The sequence below is a fragment of the Pongo pygmaeus genome, chromosome 18 (genome assembly GCF_028885625.2).
Source record: "Pongo pygmaeus isolate AG05252 chromosome 18, NHGRI_mPonPyg2-v2.0_pri, whole genome shotgun sequence".
Lineage (NCBI taxonomy): Eukaryota > Metazoa > Chordata > Mammalia > Primates > Hominidae > Pongo > Pongo pygmaeus.
In genome coordinates, this window is record NC_072391.2 from 30831436 (window position 1) to 30856852 (window position 25417).

General features: G+C 41.0%; 1 protein-coding gene across 13 annotated transcripts in view; it reads right to left on the reverse strand.

Annotated features, from left to right (window-relative positions):
* XPO6 (exportin 6) overlaps positions 1-25417 on the reverse strand; it is a 114374-nt gene that overhangs the window by 44981 nt on the left and 43976 nt on the right. For 12 of the 13 annotated variants that reach the window (XM_054452726.2, XM_063654709.1, XM_063654705.1 and 9 more), the window contains 4 exons: positions 23986-24063; positions 13567-14020; positions 10178-10304; positions 3571-3680 (listed from right to left, as the gene is read on the reverse strand). In XM_054452726.2, coding sequence (XP_054308701.1) covers positions 3571-3680; positions 10178-10304; positions 13567-14020; positions 23986-24063 — 769 coding nt within the window. Of the gene's footprint in view, positions 1-3570; positions 3681-10177; positions 10305-10448; positions 10484-13194; positions 13425-13566; positions 14021-23985; positions 24064-25417 lie in introns of those variants that run through there. The other variant, XM_054452728.2, reaches the window with a different exon arrangement.

A 25417-nucleotide genomic window follows, 5' to 3' on the forward strand; every position in this document is an offset into this window, starting at 1 on the left:
ATTAACCAGAGGAGCTTGGAGGGGTTTTTGTTGTTGTTGTTGTTTTATTTTATTTTAGAGACAGTCTTGCTCTGTCGCCCAGGCTGGAGTGCAATGGCATGATCATAGCTCACCGTGGCCTCCAACTCCTGGGCTCAAGCAGTCCTCCTGCCTCAGCCTCCTGGGTAGCTGGGACTACAGGCATATACCACCATGCCTGGCTAATTTTTTGTATTTTTTGTACAGACAGAGTCTTGCTATGTTGCCCACGCTGGTCTCAAACTCCTGGGCTCAAGTGATCCTCCCACCTCGGTCCCCACAAGGAGCTGGAACTACACGTGCACACTACCATGTCTGGCTAATTTGTTTTTTAAGTTTTTGTAGAGACAGGGTCTCATTATGTAGGCCGGGCTGGTCTCAAACTCCTGCCCTCAAGTGATCCTCCTGCCTCAGTCTCCCAAAGTGCTGGGATTACAGGAATGAGCCATGGCACTTGGCCTGTTGTTTTATTTTTCAAAGGCATAAAGGCATTATATGTAAGTGTTATGTTTAAAAAAAGAATAAATCATGAAAAATTAGAAAGCCTCATTTAGGATGATAATCACATGATCAATAAGAAAAATTCCCACTGTTTCAAGTGGTCAGCCAGAACAACTGACAACTGTGACATCAGATAACAGATGCCTGGGCAGGCAGGTAAACATCTGCAGGTGGGCTAAAGGCCTTTAGACTGTCCAGGGGCCATGCCACCTAACTCTACAGTCACAACCACAGTCTAAAGGCAGTAACATCTTCTACTATTCATCATTGCTGTTGTCATCACTGTGACCATTTACTGAGTGCCTAATACATCTAGATGCTGTGCCAGGTATTTTACATGCATGATTTCCTTGAATCCTAACCATCCTGCAAGAGAAGTGTTAAGTACGTCCATTTTGCAAGAGGAAATGTGATCAGCATACGACTCGACCAAAAGTAACACAGCTGGCCTAAAGCAAAAAAAGAATTTAAATTCTCTATACCACTGCTCCTTCTATTAGTATAATGATCTGCAGATGTGTGTGTTTAATACTAATAATCTGCTAGTATATATTTTCTCAACAGGACCATATTCTTCACATCTCTCATTTGTACTTTGTTTTTGTTTTTTTAGACAGAGTCTCACTCTGTCGCCTAGGCTGGAGTCCAGTGGTATAATCTTGGCTCACTGCAACCTCTGCCACCCGGGTTCAGGAGATTCTCCTGCCTCAGCCTCCCAAGTAGCTGGGATTATAGATGCCTGCCACCATGCCCAGCTAATTTTTGTATTTTTAGTAGAGACGGGGTTTCACCTTCTCGGCCAGGCTGGTCTTGGAACTCCTGAACTCGTGATCCACCCGCCTTGGCCTCCTAAAGCGCTGGGATTACAGGCATGAGCCACCACGCTCGGCCTTGTACTGCTTTTCAAAATGCATTTTCATATTAATCATTTCCTCAGTTTATTCTCACAACAAGCTTGAGAGATATGAAGGAATATCTACCACTAAATATAAAAAAATGAAGCATAGTCCCAGAACCAAAAAGATATGCCTCTTTAGCATGCAAGAAAGATTATTTTGGCACAAGTAACTTTTCCTTCAAGCATCTCATTTCAAAAACATAATTACTTAAAGTTGGCAACTTCACCAAAAACAGGATCTCCTGTGTGTAATACGATTTCTGATATATGAACGTACTACCTATAATCACACATGTGACCTGACACCGTAGCAACCTGGAACTTATTCCACAATTACAAAAACCATCTTTGGGAACAAAAGAACAAATGTTTAAACTTGGAAAATAAAATTCTCAACAGAATATTTGCATATTTATTTATTTTAATTTTCAATAGAGACAGAGTTCAGCAAATGGTACCAGTGACTAGTACCAAGAGACACAGAGTCTCACTATGTTCCCAGCCTGGAGAGCAGTGGCCAGCCACAGCGTGATCACTGCACACAGCAGTTCTGAACTTCTGAGCTTCAATGATTCTTCTGCCTCAGCCTCCCATGTAGCTGGGACTACAGGTACATACTACCACACCTAGGTCCTGTTTAGAATTTTTTAAACTCATAAAACCTCAGCAATGGAAAAGCCTTTGGAGTTCCAGTCCAACCTTTTCTCTGCAGTGGAGTCTCTCCTCTCCACCTTCTTCCATTTGGTACATTTATGGGGAAAGAGTATTCACTAACACCACCACCAGCCGAACACTTATAGTGTGCCAAGCATTCTAAATATGTTAGTTTGTTATTTCAATTAATGTCTCAACAACTATTATTTTCATCCTCATTTTACAAATGAGGAAACAGAAGCTTCCACAGGCTAAGTACCTTACCCAAGTACCCCTAGGTAGGAACTACAAAACCAGGATCCAAACATAGGTCTGTGCGATTCCCCGTCATGGCTTCCACTCGACAGAACCCCCTCATGCACTGGTTTTACAACACAATGACCACCTAATCTGAAATTGCTCTTACAAATACTGTGCAAAGAAGTAGGAGCTATAACCAAACTGAGTAAAATCTGCAGGTACTCTGTTAAGTATGATAAAGTACCTAGGGCTAGATCACCTAGTTTGTAATCTCACAGCATAAATATACAAATTATACGAATCAGGTTTAGTTTATTAGGAAACTACTCTGATCCTAAAATGCAAAATATAGCTTCTTTGCCTCCTTCATGACTGCCTGCTCACTGTGTGACTGGGATGCAGTCACCTACTGAGACTATGATGGGTATGTTTCTGCTAAGAAAAGCTGCCGCATTTACTTTCCCCATATATGGATGCTGCCATTATTTTCCTGGCATGCTGAATCTCCACCTTCCCCTCCTCTTCTCCCCACCCTGTGGCACAAAGAACATATTGTACAGGAAATATACTCTCTTCCTGCAAGGAAGAAAAATGGGTTTGAGAAACACATGGGGGGGAAAAACAAATTGTTCCCCATTCTCTGTTTTTAAAAAATACAATAAAAAGTGCAAAAGCAATTATCTCTGGGGTATGGGATTATGAATAATTTATCTTCCTTACATTTTTCTATATCTTTTCCTAGATTTAAAAATGAACACCTTTTTCTTAACAGGTATTTATTAATTTATTTAGGAAATTTTCAAACACATACAAATGAGTAAGAACATAATGAACCCCAAGTTCCTATGAACTAACTCCAACATCAATCACCAACACATGGGCAGCCTGTTTCTTCTCTACACCAACCCACTTCCCTTCTACCCCCACTGGGTTATTTAAGCAAATCCCAGATGTCATATCATTTTATCCAATAAATACTTCAGTTTGTATCTCTAAAATAAGGGCTATTAAAAAATTAAGAACACTAACACAAATGCATTAAAATATAAAAAATTAGTAATACATATTACTTTTAAAATTTTAAAAAGTCTTAACAAAATACTTAAAAGAGAAAAAAAGGAAATGCTCAATGGCATTATTGCCTAAACAGCTTACATGACTCAGCTTCACTGAAAAGGTCCAGATGCATGGCTGTCCCTTTGGCCACTAGAATAACTGGCAAAATGACCATATCTAGTTTCAGTGTTTGAGGAGTTTACCTGTTGAGAACTGCTTCCTTGTCTCCAAGACGACTTTTAATTTTACTTGTCAGATAGTCCAAAAAGAGCGTCCAGATATCCAAACAAGAGAAGTAACCTTCATGAGTAGGCTATGGTACAAAAAAAATCCAGACAATGAAATTATTTAATGTTACTATTCCTTAGAAACACACACATGCCAGTGTTTAATTCCAGCAGAATGATGAAACTATAAGCCTAGATTCCCCAGTTTCCTGGTAACCAAAACTGGTGGCTTTTAGTCGGTCTATACCACTGGGCCCTCCTGAACCTAACAAGACAAGGGTACCATGGAACACATCACGAGGGAGATACTGTGCAGCATAAACTGAGTTATAAAATAAGCCAAGCAAAAACCTATCTTAAAATCTGAGACTGGTGGAGAGGGCTCTTACAGATCATCTAGTTTAAATCTATTTTCAAGAGAGCAATCGAGATTCAGAGATATAAGTTGTTCAAGGCCAGAGGTAAAAACAAGTCCCTTTACCCCCAGTCAATGCTCTTTCCATTACAAACCATTACGAAAGCTAAAATCAGTTTCAGTGGCTCCAAAGGTGACAGGTTCACACACTGGAATGTAAGGAAAGTAACACTTGCAGTCTTCCTATAGAACAGACTGAAAATGAGCTCATTAAGTCTGACCCTCAGGGCATTATCCCATTTGCAAAAGCAAGAGTGTCAAACTTGCTAATAGCAACCTCTAACCAGGTGCTGATGTGGAGGAACAAAGTGAGAAGTCTTTGTAGGATCCTAGTAGTACAATGAAGACCACTGCACTAGTTAACTTTCTCAAGGGCTCTGAGACTCTATTTCATGCAAAGTCCAGGCAACACAATCTCCAACAGCTAATCCTTCCCCTATGCATTCAGGTTCAACTTGTGGCTGCAAACCCTGATATCTCCACTCAAATGCCCACTACCTGAAAGACTCCTTTGGTTTTGCTAGTGGCTGCCTCACTGGACCACATATTTGGTGACAAGATCAAATATGAAAATAAATAATAACATCACCTTCTTGGATCAGTTTCTTTCCATTGCTGATCCACATGGAAATCTAGACGTTTACAAGGGCATACATGGAGGTGCCCAAGAAATAACTAACAATGGGTGGTGGTATCCAGTGGGAGTTCTATACCTAAGCTGAAGTCTGAGACAGAATAAGTGTAACTTGGCTGGGCGTGGTGGCTTATGCCTGTAATTCCAGCATTATGAGAGGCCAAGGTGGGTGGACTGCTTGAGACCAGGAGTTCGAGACCAGCCTGGGCAACATAGTGAGACCCGGTGTGTATATTTTAGAAAAAAAATTAAAATAGAAAGGAAAGGAAAGGAAGAAAAAGAAAAAAAAGAAAAAAGAAAAGAGTGTAACTTAAAAAGCCAGGCAAATTCCAACTTCACGACCCAAAGGGTAGCTCTGGAACTAGACAGGACCAACCTCAGAAAACAAAATGACCAAGTCCTGTCTCTACCTCATACTTGGCAATACTGACAATATCCATGACATGAAGTGAACCAGGAGAATAACCAGGAAAAACAATGAATAAGCCACATGGAAATGATACGGCAGCCAGATGGAGTGGCTCACATCTGTAATCCCAGCACTTTGGGAGGCCCAGGCAGGTGGAGCTCTTGAGGTCAGGAGTTTGAGACCACCCTGGCCAACATGATGTAAGCCCTTTCTTTACTAAAAATACAAAAATTAGCCGGGCATGGCAATGCACGCCTGTGATCCCAGCTACTCAGGAGGCTTAGCAGGAAAATTGCTTGAACCCAGGAGGCGGAGGTTGCAGTGAGCTGAGATCGTGCCACTGCACTCCAGCCTGGACAACAGAGCAAGACCCTGTCTCAAAAAAAAAGAAGAAAGAAATGATATGAGTAGTCCTTGGACAGGCCACTAGACTTGCCCATCCAAGAGACACACTCTTGTCCTGGGTTCAAATTGCTGAGCTTCCCTCAAGTCAATCACCAAGGTTATCCCTCCTTGGTTCAAAACTATCCACCAGCCCCCTCAAAAGAGCACAGCTCATCAGATGCATATGGAAGTGCCTTTGAGAAAGGCTACCACATAAATCCAAGTATTATGGCTCCGTCAAAGTACTTTATAATTATACATGTAAACTTCATGCGTGTGAATTGAGGACTTACTGTATGCTCAAGGCTGGGGGAAAGGTGAGCAGACACACCCTGTATAACCTGAAGCACCACCTTTCACATCCATTCCTGCAGGCCCCACTGCGAGGGCTTGTGCACCGCCCACAGGCTGCCCATGACCTGGCCTCTGATAGTTGCTGTGGACATGGTTCATTCTGGTCATCAAGATGATGGGCTGGCTCCATTTTTGAAGTCGCCTAACTTTTCAAAACCTTCATAGACCCATTTTTAAAATGGACCTAGACTCCAATTTACTTTTCAGATTGCAGGGCTACAAATCCAGGTTTCTTTAAGAAACTAATGATACCACTCTATCTTCCAAGTGGTTTACAGTGTTTAGTTTTCATTTGCATTGGTCTATGTGATCTTCCTAAGAGTCTTGGAAAGTGAACAAATATTTTGCATCTTCCCCTTTTACAGATAAAGAAACCAAGGCTCAGAAATCCAGTCCAGTCATGTCTTGCCCAAGGTAACAAGACAATTAAGGAACAAAATCAGAACTAGAAAGTGGATCTTGGCCAGGCACGGTGGTTCACACCCATAATCCCAGCACTTTGGGAGGCTAAGTCGAGTGGATCACCTGAGGTCAGGAATTCGAGACCAGCCTGGTCAACATGGTGAAACCCTATCTCTACTAAAAATACAAAAAATTAGCCAGGTGGGGTGGTGCGTGCCTGTAATCCCAGCTACTCAGGAGGCTGAGAGGAAGAATTGCTTGAACCTGCGAGGCAGAGGTTGCAGTAAGTCAAGATTGCGCCATCGCACTCCAGCGTGGGCAACAAGAGTGAAACTCTGTCTCCAAAAAAAAAAAGCAAACAAACAAACAAAAAAAAAACAAAAGGAAGGTGGATCTTAAGGCTCTTTGGTCCACAGCCCTTCCCCCCAGGGTATACCATCTCAGGCACAGTTTCAGGAAGAAGGGGAAAAATGAAAAACACAAGAACAAGAAGGAAGTGGTGAGGATGCACTAAGCTTAGGAGCATTAAGACAGAGAGACATAGGCTTATAGACAGCCACGAGGCTCAGCAAGCAAAGCAAGGCAGGAGGCAGCAGACACCTGCTGAGCACTGCTACCTGGAGGCGCTGGCGGCAGGGCATTTACAGAAAAATGCAGGAAAAGAAACAGAAAAGGAGAAATGGTTAAAGAAGATCCTAGCACCATCTTCTGTCCTATGACTGTTCTTCGAAATTATGTTCATCAGTATAGTCATGTACCATATAACAACATTTCCATCAACAATAGACTGCATGTATGACAGTGGCCCAGTAAGATAACCCTGTATTTTCATTCTACCTTTTCTATGTTTAGTTACAAATCCCTACCCTTGTGTTACAGCTGCCTACAGTATTCTACACAGTGGAATAGTAGAGTAGTACTCTACACAGTAACACACTGCACAGGTGTGTGGCCTACACCACCTAGCCTACGTGTGTGATGGACTCTCCCATCTAGGCTTGCGTAAGTGCACTCTATGATGTCCACACAACGATGACATCACCTAACACATTCATCAGAACACATCCCTGTCAATTAAGGGACGCAACACATGACTGTACTAAAATTTGTGAATTTTAGAAACAACAGGCAAGAATATTAAGTATATTCATATAACCCTCTAGACGAGAGAAAGACACATTTTCCCACATTACAGGTAATAAAGCTATGAGAGAGTAAGATCATACTTGTTAGTGAACAGATGAGAACTTAAAGCTGTCTCTTGAGATCATTTTTCTTATTCTTAAGTCTTATTCCAAAGACCTCCCCTACGAGCAGGCCTTGGTCCTGGAGTGCACCTTGCCACCTTTTCACCATTCTACCTCCCCAACAAAGGGCTGTCTGCCCTGGTTTACCCACAGTAAGCTGGGACAGTGTACCTTTCAGGTTCCTGTCCCTCTACCTAATGCTCAGAATCTGATTCTGTCTGGACCTCAAAGACATACCTACTCCCACAGGTGGCCAGCCTGCTCCCAGAAAGGAAGGTCCTCATACAGGAGACAGGAGAGCAGAAAGGAGCTCGTCTGACGATTCCAGGTAGAGAGAAGAGGAAAGAAGCTTGTGGTTTGCTTCATGAGCATACTTTTTCCCCAATTACTTTCCCAACATATAAATATAATATATAAATATATAAAACCACCATTTTCAATTCGATGACAGATAGGAGTCTACTGAAAGAATCATAAAAAATAAGCCAGAGGAAAGGCCTGAAGATGTCCACTGCAGTCTATCTTCTTAGGTGAGGAAACTGAAATCTAAGTAAATTTAAGGTTTCTCCAAGGACACAGAACTAATAGAAATAAGCAGACCTCAAACACAAAACTTTTGGGTCCAATCCAAAGAATCAGGCATAAGACATGCCTACTTTGAAAGATGCTTCACTTTCTTCTATACTATACACACTAGAAGACCCCATTTTACATAGAGAGTGAAAGGTCAAGACATTGTCATTCCATCTCCCCCAAGTAAGCCTCCTGTTTCTGGCCTCAGAACTGGCTCCTCAGCTCCCTCATTTCTGTTACGCTATTTAACATTCTCTCAAATCCTCCTTTTTCATGGTCTCCTTTAAAATTCCTCTGGATGTCTCAAAACTGTTCCTCCTCTGATGCTTCTCCTCTACATCCTCACCCTCCTGCAGTCATTTCAAGTTCTCCTGAGGACTATGAGCTTGGCACGGCTCTCCTCATGCTCTGCACGCACTTGCCCCTCTACCTGACACCTCTGAGCTTCTTAAAGTTTTGGCCTTCCCTCCCCTGCTCCCAGGACTGGCTCATCCTTACCACTGGGTACTCTTCTATTTTCACATGCCAAGATCTTCCTTGAGAAAGGACAGCTTTCACATCAAACCCCTGCTCCGAGTCATATACACAACTCTCCTAGCCTAGACCCTTGCCTTTCCTCTAGCCACATTAAGCTACACTAGTGGTTTTAAAAAAAGAAAAAAAAAAGGCTACTTCTAAAATCAAATGTCCTCAGTGACCCATTAGTTTCATCCCTGGTATACCAACTAAAACAGCTATCTGTGTACATCCAAAAGCACGTACAAGAATGTTCACTGCAAGATCAGCAAGCACTGGAAGCAGCCAAATCAGCAGGGGAGTGGACTTGCAAATAATGACTTAACAACAGCACAACGAAAATCAACACACGACTGCCACACACACAACGAAGCTCACAAACACAATGGCCAATAAAAACACAGATAAAACATACATTATGTGCTTTCATTCAGAGAAGCTCTAAAACAGGCAAAACTAGTCTGTGGTATTAAGGTCAGGACTGGGGTTACTTCTGGGGAGAAAGGAGGGGAGTGATTGGAAAGGACATGAGGAGATTTCCTGGTTGCTGGCAACAATGTATTTCTTGACTTAGGTGATGGTTACATGCATATGTCGATTTGGGGAAAATTCATCCAACTACACCTAAGATTTATGCACTTTTCTGTATGTGTGTCATACTTCAATAAAAAACTTATTTTAAAAACACACGGCTGGGCACGGTAGCTCACGCCTGTAACACCGGCACTTCAGGAGGCCCAGACAGGAGGCTCACTTGAGGCCAGGTGTTCAAAGTCAGCCTCGTCAACATAGCAAGACCCAGTGTCTACCAAAAACTTGAAAAACTAAGATAAAACACACACCAACAGGCACCGGGGATAAGATGTGATAGAAATATCTAAAATTGTACTGTGGTGATGCTTGGACAGCTCTATGAATTCACTGAACATCACTGAGTTATACAATTACAATGAGTGAATTCCATGGTATATAAAATTATGCCTCAATAAAGCCACATATATAATTTTATATATTTTGTGTGTGTGTGTATGTTTGTGTGTGTGTGTGTGTATATATATACACATATACACATACATACACACACACACACTAGAATGACTAGGGTCACTAGAATGTAAGTAAACTCAATGCAGGCAAAGACTTTGCTTGTGAAGGTTATATGTCTAAATCCTGGAATACAATAGGAGCTCAAAAAACATTTGTTGAAGGGGAGAAAAAATTGGACACTACCAAAACTTAACTCTCAAGAGCTTCACTATATATAATCTTCTTGAGGGAGGTTTCAGTGGCAGTTACAGAACAGAACTAAAGGCCTTAATTTCAGACTTTTCCTGTCTTTGCTTTGCTCACATAATAGTGGTCAAGAGCCCTGACTCTGGGTTCAGATCCCGGCTCCATCACTTAGTAACTGTATGACTCTAAGCAAGTTACTCTTTGTGCCCCAGTCTCTTTACCTGCAAAAGAGAGATGACAATGGTAATAGAACCTACTTCACAGGGATGTTAGGAAGATTAAACCTGTGACTCTTCACATAATAAGCATTATATTAATGTTTGGAAAATAAACTTGAAAGAAAAAGTTCTTTCTTCTCAAAGTAACAAGGTAATAAACCTTTTCTCTGGAAGGGAAGGATGGCTTTGGTGCTTTACCTGATGAAATGTGTACTTGAACAAAAGTGTCAAAAACTCCACCACAGGGAACTGGGAGTAAGACTCGATTCTTCTTAGGTGAACACTCACAAAGAGCCGAAGAAAGTCAGTAAACTTCTCGATATAGCTAAATGAGACAAGACAAAAGGTAACAATAAGAAACCCAGCCACCTCCTTAGAACTTAAATTCAATCCAAAGTTCTTTCAGTACAGAACTATACAAATTTGTAATATATTTTCTTTTAAAAATATAAAGGCCTGCAACAATTACCTACAGGACAGGCAACCCTTCATTCCATTAACCACCTGAAACATAGCAGAAAAGCAACTTTAATCCTCAGACACTGTCTGCTAAGGCTTCTTATAATCTAGTGCGCTCACATTTTCTAAGTCATTTGTGTTGTGACCCAATTAAAGTGAAGGGAAATGATAAAAAGTTGATGGGCAGATCACTGTGTCATTTCAATCTGGCAAGTATAGAAGGCTGGTTTTCTTTCCAGGAGGCCAAAATACTTAAATGAACGGTGCTAAAGACACAAAAACAAAACCAGGCTACAAAGGGCATGGCATCCAGGTAAGATGTACTCAGGCTTGCAACTTAACAGCCATTTTTTCCCCCTTTGGTTCCTGGTGCTAATTAAATACAGCACATCCCAATACTCTAAAAGTGATTTCAAATATAAGGGAGGAAGGCTATTAGAGCTGGGCAAGCCTCAGGGACTTTAGTCTGATGCTTCCATTTTGCAGATGAAGCCCAGAGAGGTAAAGTGACCAGCCCAAAGTCACTCAGCCAACTCATGGCAGAACAGGACTATCATCCACTCCCAATCCAGTGCTCTTTCTTTTCACTTCACAGTGAATCCCCAACTCATTTGTATTCACAAAATCATTTCACAGAAGAGTATGGGTCACAGCTGCAAGGATAAGAGATCTCTGTTATTAAATACACAGCACATCATCACTCTCACATTTCAGAAACTGTCATTTTAAGCCCCTAAATACCAAAAGGTGATTAGAAAATGAGATGGCCATACCTTCATAAATCACATTTCAGAGACCAACACAAAAAGGTAAAGACATACTAGGCCTTAGCTGAAAATGAAATAATGGCTAAAAGCAATTCTGAAACTCATTACTGCAAAAGCTATTTTTCAAAACAGAGATATGTGAAATAATAAAAGGAGAGAAAACTACTACTCAGAAAAGCAAAACTGGCCTGGAAATAAAATGTCCCATGTTGCTCCTGGGACCTATCTCCCTGAGGGTGGCCAGCCTACCTGCCTGACCTCTATGCGGCCGAGCTTATTTGCAGCTTTTTAAAAAATACATATTAATTTGTTTTGATAAAGAGAATGGCTGTCTCTGTGGATCATGGGGCCAAGTACTCGAAAAACAGTAAGGCACTAAAATCAACTGTTTTTAGAGACAGGAACATACAAAGACACTTCTCTCTGGTGTCATCAATCACTAATAAGAGTAGGAACTCCTTCCTCACTCGCTTATGTACCACATGATAGTTTTACATGGATATTCAAAGTCACCAGCCAGCTGACTGTTCTTTAGGAAGGTGCACTCAATTCCCTACTACCCATTAAAAAAAAAAAAAAAGAAAGCCATGGGCTAAATACAGAACAATCTCAATTTTACTTTAGTATCTACCCCAACTTTTTAAAAATACAAACAGGGCTGTTCAGTAGCTAAAACTACAGATTTTATTGCACCTCATTTTCTTTCCCCTGCCCACCTTCTGGTATAGGTGCTAATGAACAGTAGAAAGTTAGGGGAAAGAGAAGCCAAGGATCTGGTTAGCAGCTCCTAAACAACTGAGAATGGACTGAGCTGTTTAGAATTAGTGGTAGGGGACCCAGAGCCAGGAAGCAAGCACACAGCATTATTTATGTCACCTTTCTGCTCCCAGGCACCTCTCAGCTTTCACAGGGCAATAGGAAGCACAGGATGAAAATGTAAAACCAAGAGCACAAAAGTTACACGTAACAACATCAGTACATAGACAATCCATAATGACATTTCTATACCATCCAAATGGAAGCCACAACAAAGTTGTCTGTGACTACATTATGATTAAAGTCAAAACAACTGATATTTGATAGTTGATACAAGCAGCTAGATTTTTAAATTAACATATGAGGAGATACTGACATGAGACACACAGATCATAAAAAAAAAAATGAAGGTAATACAGCCTTTCTTAACCACAGACAGAAAGAATATGAAAGTGTGAATGATGCCTTTGAATTCATATAGAAAGCTATCACCAAATAATTTTTAAGAACATATCACCATATCAGATTGTGTTATACAGAGCAAACATCACGGTTTTACAATAAACCAAACCAAAATAATCTTATGTACCAATTTTTTAATTTTAGAAATATTTTACAAAATTGCCCAATTTAAAAAGCAGTAAAACTTTCAACTTTATTCACTTGATTTTATATTCTACTATTTACTCTAAGGAAAAGAAAATAGCTTAATTCTATATAGCTTAATAACAAAGGACAATCTAAGGAAAACTGAGAATATCAGCAACTTTTGCTGCCATGTCATCTGTAAATATTTACTAATTCGATACGATTTATTGCTTGAAAGTCTCTAAACAGTCAATCTGATTGTTCATAATATAAGTTTCCAACTTCCCTCCTGTTTTCATACAGCAGCAGTTGTATGATACATAAATGACCTCATCTGCAAGAGACATAAATCATGAAACCCTGCCTCAGAGTACTGTGATGGAGTCGTCTTTTAGAGTGCTTTTTTAAAAAAAAAGTAGGTCATTGTAGGCTCCACTGAAGAGGACAATAACAAAGAAACACAGCTGTGCGCTACATTAACCTGTGCACACATTAACATCCCTCCTATTGTTTGATGAAAACTTGCCATTGGTGTAAAACTCACAATAACAACAACATTCCTGTATACTGCAGGATGTTCACTTGGGAAGAGTCAAATAGTAAAAACTGACACCAAGTGAGAAAGGGCGATTATAACTCCTGTACCTCCACGGACCTCTCCTCCTGTTCTTGGCTACGCAGGAGCAGCAGTCTCAGTCCCTGCACCACCTCAGACCTGCAAGCAAATAGTAAGGAAAAGGGGGCAAGAGGAGTAGAAGGGAGGACAGGAGAGGGATGGGGAGAAAAGACAACAAACCTACACAAGGCACAAGCATTTTTCAAACTCAGTCACTTCCCTTAACCACCCGAGCCCTTCCAGCTAATCTCAGACTTACTGGCACACACCTACCTTTCTGTTCCTCACCAGGAGCCCCATATTCTGAAATCAAAGAGGATTACAGATGCCATGCAGCACAGCATGGTAAACAGTCAGGGCCCTTTCTTGGGGCACACCAGCTCCACGCCTGGTTTCATTACCTCTCATCGAGCTCTTCTAGCCTGCTCTTCACTGTGTGGGCATTGTTATCCTTGGTGATTTTCTGCAGGAGGTAGAAAGTCTGCTGGAACATACGCAGTAAATACTCCTCAAATTCCATAGGCACACAGTTCTTGGACATGAGTTCATTGATGCAGGACATGGCCAGGACCCCCAGCCGGCCGCGCTCCTGACCCGAGACACAGTTCTGGCTGCTGCCGTTAACTGACGCCATCTTTCTGGCCCGGATGTCACAGCCAAATCGCGCAAAGTGGAAGATGGTGGTAAGGAGGGATGGGGTGATGCTGGCAGACAGAGGAATCCAACTGAAGAGATGGGCCAGGCACTCCAAAGCCAGGGAACAGATATACTCACTCTCCACATCAAGGATGGGAATTGGCTGATTCAACAGTTTGGCTGAACTGGGACTCTGCAACAGGTTACTCAGTAAGTCACCTGAAAATAAGAAAGGCTTTTAAGCTATCCAGCATCAAATCTCTTACAAATGACTTTAAGTAATTCTCCTTAAAAAAAAAAAAAATATATATATATATATATATATGTATCAGTTTAGTTATCTATGAAATAAAAAAATAAAATCTATATGCTCAAACACTAATTAGGAAATTTTAACAGTACAGCAAAAATAAGATAATTGATTATGATTCGTAGTGAGGGGGATCTGGATACAATCTTTAGTGTTTTGACTCAAATTTAGTTTTAGTGAGATTTGTACAACAGTAGATTCCCAGGAGACATAAGTGAAGAGAAGATGGGATTATTCTCTGGCTGCAAAACCTCAAATCCACTCAAGTTTTTCTTTTCTTGCTACTGTTCCCCCAAATCATGACCTTGCTTTTGAAAAGCATGATACATGACCATTAAATAAATAAACAAATAAAAATCCCTAACACCACATACAAAGTTGGGCACCAAATGACTTAAAGACTTAAACCAAAGATAAAACTTTGAAGTTAACAGAAGAAAATATAAGAGTATTTGAAATATAAGAGAGAAAAAGACTCCTTAAAACTACCAAAAAGGAAAACCTTAACAAAAAATACTGATGAATATATCAAAAATTAAGATTTTCTAATCAAGGCTGGGCGCGGTGGCTCATGCCTGTAATCCCAGCACTTTGGGAGGCCGAGGCGGGCGGATTACCTGAGGTCAGTAGTTCAAGACCAGCCCGACCAACATGGTGAAACCCTGTCTCTAGTAATATAGAAAGTTAGCCAGGCATGGTGGTGCATGCCTGTCATCCCAGCTACTTGGGAGGCTGAGGCAGGAGAATCGCTTGAACCCAGGAGGTGGAGGTTGCAGTGAGCTAAGATCACGCCATTGCACTCCAGCCTGGGCATCAAGAGCAAAACTCCATCTCAAAAAATAAAAAATAAAAATAAAAAAAGAGTTCCTAATCAACGAAAAACATTAAGGGAAAGTTACCAGGTGGACAACAGACTGTGAGAAGATATTCACAATTTCTAACATCGAAAAGGACTAAAAACTAAAATCTATTTTTAAAATGCCACACATCAGTAAACACAACAACCCCAGTACAAAAACAGGCAGTTGATATGGAGAGACAATTTTCAGAGAAAGAAACTCTAAAGCATATGAAGAGATTTCAAATTCACTAGTAATCAGAAAAAGCAAATTAAAAGGAGTCTGAAAAATGTTGGCAAATGCCAGATGTCAAGTACAAGGAATGGATGCAGGAACCTTCACAAGGCGGTGCAGGAAGAACGGCCATTCTGAGGAGGACCTGGCACTCTGGAGTCCTATTAAACATTCACATATCCTTTCACCTGACCATTCTCCTGGTATGCTCCTAACGCAACCCTCACACGGGTCCATGAAGGGACAGGCGTGAGGGGGAGCTGGAGGCAGTCTGGCCTCCTCCTTGGCGGGAGAGGATAGGGAATGCAGAGGCAGGTATCATATCACACAGTGAGCAGAAGTAGAGGACTAAGGCACAGACAGGCAACAGCTTGGAGAGACCTTAAAAAGATACAGTTAAATTAAAAGTAAGAAACAGAATGATAGTTTCACTATACCACTTACATATTAAAATACATGGACACAAAACAGTAAGTTCTTACAAGAACATGTTACCAAACAAAAGACAGAGGTTATCTACATTAAAATGGCTGTTGATTACAGGGAAGGGAGTCCACAAATTCAAAACTATTTTTAAAGGAATACCAAGATGTTCTTTTCCTTTTTCACTTTCATTATCTCCAAGTGTACAATGGAGCTTTCCAGAGGCTACATCACATGGGATATTGCAACAGATGAAATGCAGAAGCTGCCTTTCACTAAGCCACATGTTAGAGATTTGCAAAACTGTAACACAACACCACTCTTCTCAGTGAATTTTTCTGTTTGCTTTGAAAAATGTAGTTATTTTTTATTAAAGCATATTATCTGTTAATACGTAATGGGTTCATCACAGATATTTTTAAATGAATTAATGACTATTTGTACATTTTTCTCAGTTTTTCTATCAACAGATATAACTTATAAAGTGTTTTGAGGACCTCAGTAATTTTTTAAGAGTCAAGCGACCCCAAGACCCAAAATTGGAGAACCATGGGGCTACTCTGTGGACCTGGACCAGTAATGTAATCAGGGAACTTGTCAGAAATACAAATCATCAGGCCCCATCCCACACCTACTGGAGTAGAGCCTGAAGGGGTTGGGGCCCAGGAATCTGTGTTCTTATAAGCACTCCAAGTGATTCTTATGCTTGCTTGATTTTTGAAAGCACTAGACTAAAGGAAATCAAACAAAATGAAACAGGGAAAAAAAGCTGTAAAATTATTTTAGAGAAGACAAAAGAAGAAAAATATTTAAAACTATAACAACAGGCCAGGAGCGGTGGCTCACACCTGTAATCCCAGCACTTTGGGAGGCTGAGGCGGGCAGATCACTTGAGCCCAGGAATTCAAAACCAGCTCGGGCAACATAGCAACACCCCGTCTCTACAAAAAATGCAAAAATTAGCTGAGCATGGTGGCGCATGCCTATAGGCCCAGCTACTCAGGAGGCTGAAGTGGGAGGATCGCTTGAGCCCGGGGAGGTCAAGGCTGCAGTGAGCTACAATTGTACCACTGCACTCCAGCCTGGGTGACAGAGCAAGACTCTGTTTTTAAAAAAAGAAGAAAAAAAGAAAAAGAAAAAAAAAACCTATAACAAGAAGAAAAAATTCCTGAAATTTGATATGACTCTACAACGTGAAAGGGTTTATCCTGTTCCAAGAAAAAAATGATGAAGAGTGATCAATACTAAGAATGTTTAAAATGAGGAAGCAGTGTAGGCAGAAAAAGTACAGATACAAAGGAGAAAACACCTCAGTCAGACTTCTCCACAGCAACATTCACAGCGTGGGGACATTCTCTCAAACATGCAAAAACTCAGGTAACTCCACAAATTCTTCTCAAGGAGGATACCAGACAAAGAAACCACACAGATAAAGAGATAAATCAAAATAAAGAATTAAGGAATGGAGCAACTGTAGCAAAAGGACACACCGGCATCAAATTACATAGAGACTCAAGACTAAGCAGACGTAGGAATTAAGAGGGTGCGCTAGCTAATTTTCCCATCTTTCACAAGGAAGAAGTCCCAAAATACATGGTCTAAAATTAAACATGGTGGGGGGAGGTGATACATAAAATTCAAACATGTAGTACAAAATTGATTTTTATCATTTTTTCTTAACCATTATCTTTTAGAAATTAATATTTCTTGCAGAAAAAGCACCTCAAGGTCAGCAATTCCTTAAGTTTAATACTTTCTGTTACGTTTAGGTAAAACCTGGCCGGGCACGGTGGCTCACGCCTGTAATCCCAGCACTTTGGGAAGCCAAGGCGGGCAGATCACTTGAGGTCAGGAATTCGAGACAAGCCCAGCCAACATGGTAAAACCCTGTCTCTACTAAAATACAAAAATTACCTGGGTGTGGTGGTGCGTGCCTATAATCCCAGCTACTTGGGAGGCTGGGGCAGGAGAATTGCTTGAACCCGGGAGGTGGAGGTTGCAGTAAGTAGAGATAGCACCACTGCACTCCAGCCTGGGCAACAGAGCAAGCCTCCGTCTTAAAAAAAAAAAAAAAAATTCAAGTAAAATGCTGGGTACAGTGGCTCACGCCTGTAATCCCAGCACTTTGGGAGGCTGAAGTGGATAGATCACTTGAGGTCAGAAGTTCCAGACCAGCCTGGCCAAAATGGCGAAACCCCATCTCTACTAAAAATACAATAATTAGCCGGGCGTGGCAGCTGCCACCTGTAATCGCAACTACTCAGGAGGCTGAGGCAGGAGAATTGCTTGCCCCTGGGAGGCGGAGGCTGCAGTGACCCAAGATCATGCCACTGCACTCTAGCCTGGATAACAAAGTGAGACTCCATCTCAAAAAAAAAAAAAAAATCAAGTAAAACTAAAATTTAAATGTTATTAAAAACAAAAAATATATAATCTGATGCCATTTTTGTCTTTTTATCTGTCTTATCTCTGTGTAGAGATGTCAGGAGTGATCAAATATTATTTGATGTTCTTTCTATATAAGATACTGGGTAAATGTTTACATTTTATTTTGTACTTTATAGCACTAGGTCTCAAATGTTTGGGTTTCAGAAGTCCTCACTCTTAAAAATTACTAAGCATCCCAAAGAGAAAGCTCTTAGAAGTGTTACTTCTATTGATATTTGCCATATTAGAAATAAAGCTGAGAAGTGTTTAAATATTTAATTCATTTAATTACAAAGCCATCATGTTAGCATAACATTTTTAAATGAAAAAAACTGTATTTTACCCAAAAATAGTGAGAAAGGTAGTACAGTTTTTATATTTTTGAAATCTCTTTAGTGGCTGGTTTAAAAGATAACTAGACTCTCCCAACTGCTTCTGCCTTCACTCTTTTGCAATAGATTGTTTTCACTGAAGTATGTGAAGAAAATGCAACTCCACACAGATATGCAACTACAAATGAACAAAGGGCTTTAGTGGCCTTTTCAAATAACTGTGTCTATTCTATCATATTAGATTAAAGTCTGATGAATAGTCATTTCTGAAGGGCTAACTGCAATGTGGAATCTGGAATTAACTTTTTTATTCATATACTCATGAGAGAATGGGAATAAAAATGGCAAACAATGTCTTAGTATTTTTATGAACACATACCTGGCCTTTGGGACTCCCTAAAAGGGTTTGGGGGACTTCCAGGGGTCCCCAGACTTATTGAGAGCCGAGGTCTTATACTAATGCTGGATGAACATGAACAAGTTGGCTAGCCTTTCTCAGCCTCAACCTCCTCCGCCATTATAATGAGGATTTTGTGAATTTATTAACGAAGGGTTTAAGTTCTATTCTTAAAAGTGGACTTATCAAATTGATTTACGAGGAGCCAAAAAAAAGAAAAGTAGACTTAAAAGCTGTCCCTAGTATGTGGCTCAGAAGACTTTTTCCAGAATGGATGCTAAAAGGAAAAAAAACAAAACATCTATAATAATACTTACAGTAAAAGCAGTTAACAGCCACCGTCTGTTGTGATTACTTGCTTGGCCCTATACTGAAAACTATATGTGCATATTCTCATTTAATATTCACAACTCTAAGGTAGGCATTATTACCCATATTTACAGACCATTAAAATAACTAAGGCACAGACAGACCAAGTGTTTCCCCAAGTCCCTCTGCTAGCATAAGGTAGAAATGAAACCAAACCAGGGTCTGGCCTCAAAACCAATGTTCCCTTCCAAAAAGCAAGTTAACTGGTAAGATTATGCAACCAGGAAAAATGAGCAATAAGAAAGCTAATATTTAAATACAGAAATATATTCCTAATTGTTCTCCTCTGTAATAAAAAAAGAGAAAAAATAAATATGGAAAAATGTGTATGGCCTAAAATCATATGTAAAATAATAGCATGGGTATACCATGACTACAAGCATAGAAAGACAAATATGTGAAGACAAAGACTGAACAAGATTATGCAAGGCGAAAACTGTTTAGGTGGATATGAATGATCTGCGATTACTTTTGTCCTCAAAAGAAAGAAAGTAGCAGGACCGTGGTCATGGAAGTTAGCATCTGCTAAGGAGTGTACCACAACTAATTTGCCTAAAAAGGTTGGGGTGGGGGAAAGAACCTGTTAAGACTATTTCTCCATAAAAATGATTTTACTCAAATTTGAATGTTACAAGGTATTTTAGTGGATGACGGAAGTGTTTTTCAAAAATTACACCATAATCAAAGTGGAAGGAATCACCACAAAACAGATTCTGCTTCATGCAGCAGCACTTCCAATGCAAATCTAAGAGAGCTTTATCAAGTTCTCTAAGGAAGAGGGTAGCTTGATTACAAAACCTGTGACCCTGGCAGCGATATGCACCAATGCCCACAGAGCTGTGTAGACAACTCTGGTACATTTACTGACTTAGAAGGAATGAAGACATGGTTGGCATATTTGTAATTTTTTTTTTTTTTTGGAGACAGGGTCTTGCTCTGTCGCCCAGGCTGGAGTAGTACAGTGATGCACTCACGGCTCACTGCAGCCTCAACCTCCTGGACTCAAGCGATTCTCCCACCTCAACCCTCCCAAGTAGCTGGGACTACAGGCAGGAGCCACCATGCCCAGATATATATATATTAGAGATGGGGTCTCACTATGTTGCCAACACAGGTCTCAAATTCCTAAGCTCAAGTGATCCTCTCACCTCGGCCCCCCAAATTGCTGGGATTTACAGGCCTAAGCCACCATGCCCAGCACTGTAATAAACTTTCATGCAAAGCTTTTTAATTATTGAAACTTCATGTTTTTCTTATCAGTTGTATATTTACTAACTTAGGGTTTCTCAACCTCAGCACTACTGGCATCTGGGGCTAGATCATTCTTTGGTCCGCTGTGTACCGTGAGGTGTTTAGCAGCATCCCTGGCCTCCACTCACTAGATGCCAATAGCACTTCTCCAGTCACGTTAACCTAAATTTCTCCAGACATTGACAAATATCCCCTGCAGGACAAACCACAGCTCTAACTGCAGCCTTGGTCCAGTAAAATGGGGGAAAACTCTATTCAAGGAGCCCCTGGAGGAGAAAATAAGATCACAGGAGTTGTAAGTGACCCTCCCAAGTCCCACCTTTCTATAGGTAGTATACAAGGAATACATGAAAAGATTTGCATGAAGATATGCAATCTGTTAAGAGTTTGGGAGGAAACAGAAGTACTGGCCTCAATTCACGCTCTCTGATACATCCTCATCCTGAAGAACTTTTCATCATCACGTATGTACAGATCTATATTTGAAACTATATATCATGTGCATGAGAAAGATATGGTCCCTTAATTTTACCACAGAACAATCAAAGCTAACTCAGAATTGCTGTAGTCACATAATCTCATTCTGGGCACTTTTTTCCCCATTGGTCCAGGCAAAGAGAAGTGAAGATGAGAGGAGATGAAGGAAGATGAGGCTGCTCAAGTGCAGCAGGAAGGAACAGCCTCAGCAGGCAGGGGGTCAATGTCCACATCCTCCCTCATTTATCCTCAGAGGAAGCTATTCTCTTTTTATAGTCAAGGACATCAGCGGTCAGAGAAGGTGAAGGATCCACTCAAGGTCACAGAGTAAGTGGCAGGGCCAAGACTCAAAACCAGGGGAAGAAGGAAGTGGACAGAATTGGCGAGAAGGACCAAGAAAGCAAAGCTAGGACAATGACCGTGCACCTAGATTTGGAATTCTAGGGTTCTGGTAGGGGTTCATGTCCCCACTCTGCTCACTAGTGATGCAACCCCTGGCAAGCTTCCTTGTTTGTAAGCAAGAGACAGACTAGTCTGATCTCCCAAGGTGAGTGATCACTATTGCAGCCGGTTTAGGAGTTAAGGTAACAATTTGGGGGAACTATGCTGAGAAATAAACCACACACACTCCTTCAAACCTTTTTCTACATCCAGACTATTAAAGGAGTTGTTGCAGGAACAAAGTCCCTGGGCTTTGTTCTTTAAAAGTAATAAGACAGAAAATTACATTAAAAGAAAGTATATGGGGAAAAAAAACCCACAAGCCTCAGGGGTCTACTAAACCTAAGACACGGGGCAGGAGAGCCCCACAGGGGCTGAGCTAAGGAATTCATTTGGTTGCTTCACTGGGCCCTACAGTTTCTCAGAATAAATTTTCTCTAGAAAACTGATACGGTCAAGAAAGCAAAACAATTTTCTGGAAGTTTTACTGCTTAACTTGGCATCTTAAGTGCACAAAGACAGTTGAGCAAAAGCATCAAAATGAATGGTGATTGCATCATCAGCACTGTTCAAATAGTGGGGCAAGATCTAATGACTTCACTTACATTACCATAAAAAGAAAGAAAAATACTGTAACAAATGAACATGCAATTTTTTTTTAAAGGGGAAGTATACCAGCTTAAAAGCTTACATAACTCCCTAGGTGCCCCCACAGTCTCAATTTATTTTGTTATTTCTCAAATACTAAAATCCAACACTTCAAAAAATTTTAAGAGGCAATTCTCAAGAAGTAGGCACCACATTTTAGGTTTTGTTACAAGCAAATGTCAAGTTAGTTCATATTTTATTCCGCCTAGTCTCATAAAACCTAGGCAACACATGGAAGAAGTAAGCACATATCTCTGGTTTGTATTATCTGACATTCCCCAATATGACCCTGAGGAAAACAGAGCCTAACAAAGTATAAACTGAGTTAGCTCAGAACCTGTTTGGATGAAGCCAACTGAAACACAAACAAGTGTTTCTTCTACAGTAAACTGCTGCTGCTAATAAACTGTGCTAGCGAGTATTCAACTGTCTAAAACAAATCTAACTCAAAAGAACTAATCTTGGCTGGGTGTGGTGGCTCACACCTGTAATCCCAGAAATCTGAAAGGCTGAGGCGGGTGGATAGCTTAAGCTCAGGAGTTCAAGATCAGCCTGGGCAACATGGCGAAACCCCGTCTCTACAAAAAATACAAAAATTAGCCAGGCATGTTAGTGCGCATCTATGGTCCCAGCTACTTGGGAGGCTGAAATGGGAAGATTGCTGGAGCCCAGGAAGTCAAGGCTGCAGTGAATTGTGATCACACCGCTGCACTTTAGTCTGGGTGACAGAAGGAGACTTTGTCTCGAAAAAAAGAATTAATATTTGCAAACAGAATTTAAACAAAAAAACAAACTTAACTGTGGATACTCCAAGGCGTTTGTTCACTCATAAAATCAAATCTCTGAATCATTTCCAAATGTTTCTTTAATCTCCAGATACTGCAACATATAAATCTGCTGAGCCACCTCAAATATCTACCTAAAGAATAAAGGTTTGCCACCAAATACAAAGTTCCATTTCCTATGAGCTTATAATGCACTCTAGAACTCTATAATTGTTTGTAATCTAAGCAGTATGACAAATGGCTCTCCAATAATTTTTAATCCAAGTAAGATAATGAGAATTTGTAATAATTAGTGCACTATGAGTACTCCCCAAAACTTCCAGATAGATTTTTCAATTCTAGAGTAACTCTGCAAGAATTTCAGCTTCCACACACTAACAACAGGCTACATAAAACAGCTTGGGCTTAGAGATGTCTGACTTCCACAGCCTATCTCCTTGAAATAAAGGAGAAGATGTGGAAATATTTCTCATTAGCCACATCAACCTTTACAGTAGAGGAAGCTATATGTGCCAATTCACAGGATGTACTCTGCTGGAAAAGCATTTGTGATCATTTAGTGTAAACAGCAGCATTTAGAAACTAAAAGTTCCTGTTCAGATGCAATTTCCTCTTTCCATCCATCCTTGAAAGTAGTCATCTTTAGATGAACTGCACTCTGAATTTTGAAGCAGATATTAACATAACTGTGGACAATAACTAGCAACCAGTAAACTATTTAATAGCCTCTGCAAATATGCCCTGCTTTACCAAATGACTCTTAACCAATGTTGATTCAATGCTAACTACTACATAGTCTCCACTATGCAGGCAGAGAGGTCTCCACTATGTAGGCAGAGAGGTCTCCACTCTGCCTTGGCCAACATGAATCCAGTGTGGAAGAAAGCACTCAATATTCCAGTTCCTATGTCCTCTCCTGCAGGCTGCTGCCCACCTCCTGCCACCCCTACAGAAGGACAAGCAGACGTTTCAATCCCAAAGGCTCCTAACAATCTCAGCACAAGCACACAACCATGACATTCGGGAAAAATAAAAAAATGAGGGCAACAACCTAGGACTATTTTTTTAATGTAATTTTTAAAAATAGAGATAGAGTCTCACTATGTTGCCCAGGCTGGTCTCAAACTCTTGGCCTCTAGTGATCCTTCCACCTCAGCCTCCTCAGTACTGAGGACTACAGTTGCAAATCACCACACCTGGCCCCCAATACATTTAAAAAGAAGAATGCCTTGGCTGGCAGGCAGACCATACCACTTTCTCCTGAGGTCGGGGATGGTGGTGGAGTGGCAGCAGTAACACTGTGTTTGTCCCAGACAGTCTCCAAGATACCTACCAAGAAAGGAGAAACAGAGTTATAAGAGAAATAATGTCCAGCATATAAAAATCAGATTTAGAGAAAGTTTCTTGATACCTCTGATCAAACATGAGTACTTGAACATCCCTTTCTTGACCATTTCCTCCTTCAGCTAGCGGCTGTGCCTCTCGACTTCACAGCTATCTTCTGGTTCTCCACTGCTTCACTGTGGCCTTGCGGTGTGGCCTCTCCCCACTGTTGCCTCCAGCATTGCTCTTTGCCAGAGTCACCTGGTTGCTGCATGCACTCACCAGTCACTTAATCCCCATCCTCCTTGACCACACTGTGGCATTACAGGCCATTACCTAAACCCTTCTCTGAGCCGGCAGCACCACTCTTTCCTGGCTTTTCTCTGGTTTCTTTGAACTCAATTCTATCCCTTTCACTATTACTTCCATCCTCTGCCCATGAGTCACTTAAACACACGTTTCCCCAGGTTCCCTTACTGACCTGCTTCTCCTCTCATTTCACTCTCACTGCTAGAGTGACTCATCCACTGCTATGGCTTCAATATATTCTGAAGCCTCTCTAGTCTCCTGTTCTTGGCCCAAACTCACCTTGACTATATACACCAAGCTCTGCATCACACGATGGGGGCTTCAGAAACAAGGCAAGGCAATAACAGACCTGCATGTCCACCTGCTTCCTGGACAACGCTACGTGCATATCCCAAACTCAACTTTTCGTTCCCCACAAACCTGCCACCAATCCTCTTTCGTTCCTCATGCAGGAAACAGGCTGGAAATCCTGGCTTCTGCTGGCCTCATCTAGCCTCACCTGACCCAGGCTTCAGCTCACCCGACAGACGCGGCCTTGCTACGCTCAACTGTCTGCTGTTCCTTCTACATGTGTCCCTCTCAACCTCTAACCTGCTCTCCTCCTCCCAATTTCAACATGACCTTTCCACCAGACTAAATGCCACCTGTCTGTTGCTCAAAATTCCATTCAGCTATCACCTCCTTCAGGAATTCCTGCACATAAAACATACCTCTATTTAGCTCTTAAAACATCTTTAACTGTTTACTTGTCTCTCCCCACTCAAGTGTAAATTACCTGAGAGTGGGAACTGTGTTTTCTTCCTCTTTGTACCCGTATAGAACCCGGAACATAAGGTGATCATAAAGGCTTTTGAAAATATCTTATTCTCAAATTTTTCATATTAAAACCTGAATAAATCTTGAAAGCATTATGTTAAGTGAAAAAGCCAGACACAAAAGATCACATATTGTATGCTTCCATTTTTATGAGAAGTCCAAAAAGGGCAAATCCATAGAGACAGACTAAGTAGATTAGTGAATGCCAGGGATTGGGGGAGAGGAGAATGAGGCG